The following is a 4598-nucleotide window of genomic DNA, read 5'->3' as shown; positions in this document are numbered from 1 at the left end:
TTGAAATTTAAATATTTTCTTATTCTTGTGGGATCGAAGCCTCTATGCCCATCAAAAGGAACAAATAACAACAAGAAGATCAAGAGAGCGCCTTGACTACGGGCATAGAGTCCCGATTCTCGTTTGGTCCCTCATATTTTGCCTTGGCTCCTATGTTATTATTTATTTTTATTATTTTTCTTAATAGAAAGAATTAAAAAAGGGAATTTCTACTAAGGACGAATTTGATACATCACTTTTACCATCAATTAGTTTCAATGGATACATTAACTGTGTTAATGGCTTTAGCGCCTGTGCTATGACTTGTGATGACATTATGTAAGATTTAAATTAATAAGCATTAGTAAAAAATGTGAAATGACATATATAAAATATTGATATGTATTGAACTTTTCAATAATCTTTGTAGAAGAGAAGTAGAAAGTTGTGGTCGTGAAATAGTACCATTAGGATTTGATTTAGAGTGGCCTTTCAGTTTTCAAACAGGAAGTGGAAAAGTTGCATTAGCACAAATTTGTTTCAATAATAGTGCCTGTCATCTATTACATATATATTCATTAAAGAAATTACCTGCAGCATTTGTAATTCTTTTAAGTCACCCAAAAGTAAGATTAGTTGGTGTCAATATAAAGAAGTAAGTTTGTTAATACATAATGTTAATACACAATGTAATAGATTGTATATAACACAGTTTTCATGAACTGTTTTTGTTTATAGCGACATTTGGAAGTTGGGCAGAGATTTTAATGAATTTCCTGCCTCTGAAGTTGTTCAAAATAATTGTATAGATAGTGGTACATTTGCCAATCGAGTATTAAATAGATCTTGCCGTTGGAGCTTAGCAAAATTAACAGCATATTTGGTTAGTTTAGTTAGTTTGCTGTAGAACATTATTTAAAATTTAAACAACTGATTTAAAGTAAAACTAATATTGTATAGTCTAATAATAAAATAATGTTGATATTATCTACTATACAATAATGACGCAATTTCTACATTATCATTTTAGTTAAAAAAAAAACTTGATAAGAATTCAAAAGTGAGAATGAGTCAATGGCATGTATATCCTTTAAGTGAAGAACAAAAAATGTATGCTGCAACAGATGCATATGTATGTCTCTCACTAAAACGTTGTTTCTAAAAAATATATATTACTATTAGTATTTAAATAGTGTTTTCGATTTTAATAATAAATACTTTTATTTTCTTGCAGGTTTCCTGGCTTCTACATACAAATATACAAGAAGAAGCAGATATAAGGAATACTAAGAATGAAGTGACATGTGATAGTATTTAAGTTATATAAATGTACAGAAGTATACTAAATCAAATTCTGAAGGTTCACAATTGCAAAACAAATACTTTTGGTCCATTATGCCTATGAAAACGGTTAAAGTTCTATGGGCAGGCAGATTAAATTATAAATCAGGACTCAAATTACAAACAATATTATCCAATCAGCATCATCAACAATTAAAGAAAGATAATTGTAATACATTAATATTAGTTGAACATAATCCAGTATTTACAGTTGGAATTAGAGATAAAGAGTATACAGCAGAAGATGAACAAAGATTAACAAATTTAGGTGCAGAATTTTATAGAACAAATCGAGGTGGTCTTATAACTTTTCATGGACCTGGTCAACTGGTGGCCTATCCTATATTAAATTTAAAACAATTTAAAAATAGCATTAAATGGTACGTTTGCCAGATAGAAAATATGATTATACGTTTGTGTGCAGAATTCGGTATTAAAGGTGAAACATCTCCAAATACGGGTGTATGGGTAAATGATAAAAAAATTTGTGCAATTGGAATTCATGGATCTCGTTATATAACAACACATGGTTTAGCTCTAAATTGTAATACAGATTTAAGTTGGTTTAATCATATTGTGCCTTGTGGAATCAAAGGAAAGGGTGTAACAAGCATTAGCCAAGAACTTAATACAAATGTCACTATTCAAGATGTATTACCATTATTTCAGAATACTTTCAAAGATCAGTTTAAATGTTCATTAATTGAATACCCAGTAGAAGAGTCTTCACAGCTACTTAAGTTTGTCAACAGTAGAGATACTGATGCATAAAGTACATACCTCAAGTACATTAATTATATACTGCAATAATTTCAATGAATTAATGTATATGTAATATCTATTATTTGTTGAAACTATTCATTAGCATGTGAAATTCAACATTGAGATAAGAAACTATTTGATAAAATAAATTTAAAAAAGAATAAACCTTATCTTTATTTTCCATTCTTTTATTTTTAGCATTATATATTGTAAGACGGATAAAATCTTTTTTATTGTTATAAACTGTAAGGTAAATACAGTAAGTAACTTTACTATTTGGATACCATGTAATTTTAATTTTATCATAATATAATATTATTCATCATAATGGAAAAAATATTTTCTTATACAGGGTGTTCAGCAACTGGTGGGAGAAATTTTAAAAGGTGATTCTACAATACAAGACAAAATAAGATGAAAGTCAAGAATAACGAAACTGCATTTAAGACTTCATTTTTTAGTTATAAGCAATTAAAAAATCGGTTAAAGTATTCCTGAGGCTTGACAAACCTCTACATACCGGCTGGTATAAGGCAGGTCAGGGGACAAGAATGTCGTCACTACCAAAAACAAGGACGCATGATTAGCAGCATATATGTATAGTAGAATCGCGTCTGACGCATGCAAGATCACCGCACGCAACGCACAGATAACATGATAACACGGATGATTGGTGGGGGGCTAACGGTTTGTACAGCAAACGAACAGAAAATCCCCCCAGGCGCCTTAAAAACTAGGACCAGCCCGGGGAAACCCGGACGGATGGCAACCCTAACCGCACCGCTCTGCTAGTCTCGCAGCTCCCCTCTCTATTCTACGCTTCCCTTGACGCTCCACTGTAATCTCGTACTAAAAGACATCGCAAAAATGCATAAATTTATAATTGAAGGCATCGAAATACCGATCGCGGTACTAATTTCGTTTACATGCACTCCGCGGCAGAGCAGTCCGTACAGGCGATACAGCTCCCCGGCTAGTTCCACCGTAGTTAAAAAGTTAAGAAGTTATTACGTCCTTTTCGTTTATATTTAAAATTCATATTTTTTAATATTTTGTATAAGTTATTTTAAAATTAGGCAAAGTAGCATCGTAGGAAGTTCATTGCGATAGAAAAATTGATGAACTATTAGTATTATCGCATTTTTGTCAAAGTCGTCTATTTTGTTAAAAATTTTCTGACGGGACCTGGTTCCCTTTGGAGACGATAGTCCTCTACTTATTACATTTTCTTTACATATCCTATAGACTGATCTAAAAATATAAAATTAAGTCATGCTTTTTTTGCATAATATGCTATTTTTACCTTCTAGAAACTCCTGCAATACGTGCAGCTGCTTTTACTACATCTTTGTTAAGCATTTCAGGATTAGTTCTTAGTTTTGTCTTATAAATATTTAAAATAATTTCCTTTTGATTTGCACTCAGATAGGACCGTTTGGTGCGTTTTATAACAGGCGATATTTGATTATTTTCGCCTTCAAAAGCAGAATTTGTAGAGTATATGTTTATATAAATATTAGGCTTATATTATAAATCTAAATGTAAATATAAAACAACGAAACAAATGTAACACAACAAATATGAATACAAATAAAAAATATAAAAAAACAAGGAACGAGCAACATGCAGACTATAACTTGACGCGTTTTACGGAATAATACAAATTCATCCTTAACATCAAGTTCGACAAAGTTAGATTAGTGTTCAATAATTGGCGTCAACCAATAGCCGTATTCGCTACCTCTCTCACGTGTTAAAGCACGTGAATGTTTTGTTTACAGCTGGTAACTCGACTCGTTGAATGGAGTGTAGTCATCGATAATTGCAATACCGATTACCGATGCTTATACCGATAACTTTCATGTTAATATACGAATTTAATAATTCCAATAATTACTACGAACTTAATAATTCCATTGAAAAACGAGGCTAAATGCTTTTTATAGTTCTATCGTATGCTCCAAAGCCCAGTTCGAATGACACTTTACTCGACCATAAATTAAGGCATTTATATTTATTTCATTGGAAATTGAATTAGTATTTAAAAATGTCAAAACGCGAATATTTAGATACGTATATTATAATTCAGTATATTATTTTGTACATTTACTTTAATTCAACTAAAATAAAGTATAATTTGGAGTGCTTATAATAAATATAATATTGTACTTGTTTAAATAATACAATAAATATTTCCATAATTTTTATATCATGTAATTTTATACAGATTTAAGAAATTAAATTGTTTATACATATTTAATCATTCAATTTACACATAAATTACATGAACTTAATGCACAATTAAAACTGCACACTAAAAACTATTTAATTTTATATGATTTTAATAGCTTATAATACAGTGGAAAAGAATTTGTCTCAGTATTTTCAATCTTTCTAAGCATATATTACATACTGAAAAGTTACATTCTTGTTTTGTTTAAATCTTTTTTTAACTTTCTGTTATTTTAGTCAATTTAATTCAATATTTATTTGATTTTATAATTTATTTTGGAAAT

The 4598-nt window shown here is 29.9% G+C and overlaps 2 protein-coding genes across 2 annotated transcripts; both read left to right on the top strand.

The window, feature by feature from the left end:
• Window positions 1-244: 244 nt before the first annotated feature.
• LOC108574013 (Werner Syndrome-like exonuclease) lies at window positions 245-1375 on the top strand. The gene is made up of 5 exons (XM_017936510.1): window positions 245-318; window positions 410-634; window positions 718-862; window positions 1010-1111; window positions 1214-1375. The coding sequence occupies exons 1-5, from the start codon at window positions 299-301 to the stop codon at window positions 1295-1297; spliced, it is 576 nt and encodes a 191-aa protein (XP_017791999.1). The 5' UTR covers window positions 245-298; the 3' UTR covers window positions 1298-1375.
• Window positions 1349-2091, top strand: LOC108574007 (putative lipoyltransferase 2, mitochondrial). The gene has a single exon (XM_017936505.1). The coding sequence runs from the start codon at window positions 1375-1377 to the stop codon at window positions 2089-2091; it is 717 nt and encodes a 238-aa protein (XP_017791994.1). The 5' UTR covers window positions 1349-1374.
• The last annotated feature ends 2507 nt before the right edge of the window (window positions 2092-4598 follow it).

This window comes from Habropoda laboriosa, unplaced genomic scaffold (genome assembly GCF_001263275.1).
Source record: "Habropoda laboriosa isolate 0110345459 unplaced genomic scaffold, ASM126327v1 scaffold200, whole genome shotgun sequence".
Taxonomy (NCBI): Eukaryota; Metazoa; Arthropoda; class Insecta; order Hymenoptera; family Apidae; genus Habropoda; species Habropoda laboriosa.
The sequence above is the reverse complement of the archived record's forward strand: the minus strand, read 5'-3'. Positions and strand labels throughout refer to the sequence as shown.

Excerpts from the sequence above, each read along its gene's own strand:
- LOC108574013 (XM_017936510.1), top strand. The coding sequence starts at position 299 with ATGACTTGTGATGACATTAT. Across the intron at positions 319-409 it reads ATGACTTGTGATGACATTAT|AAGAGAAGTAGAAAGTTGTG; the intron begins GTAAGATTTAAA and ends TAATCTTTGTAG. Across the intron at positions 1,112-1,213 it reads ATGCTGCAACAGATGCATAT|GTTTCCTGGCTTCTACATAC; the intron begins GTATGTCTCTCA and ends ATTTTCTTGCAG.
- LOC108574007 (XM_017936505.1), top strand. The coding sequence starts at position 1,375 with ATGCCTATGAAAACGGTTAAAGTTCTATGGGCAGGCAGATTAAATTAT.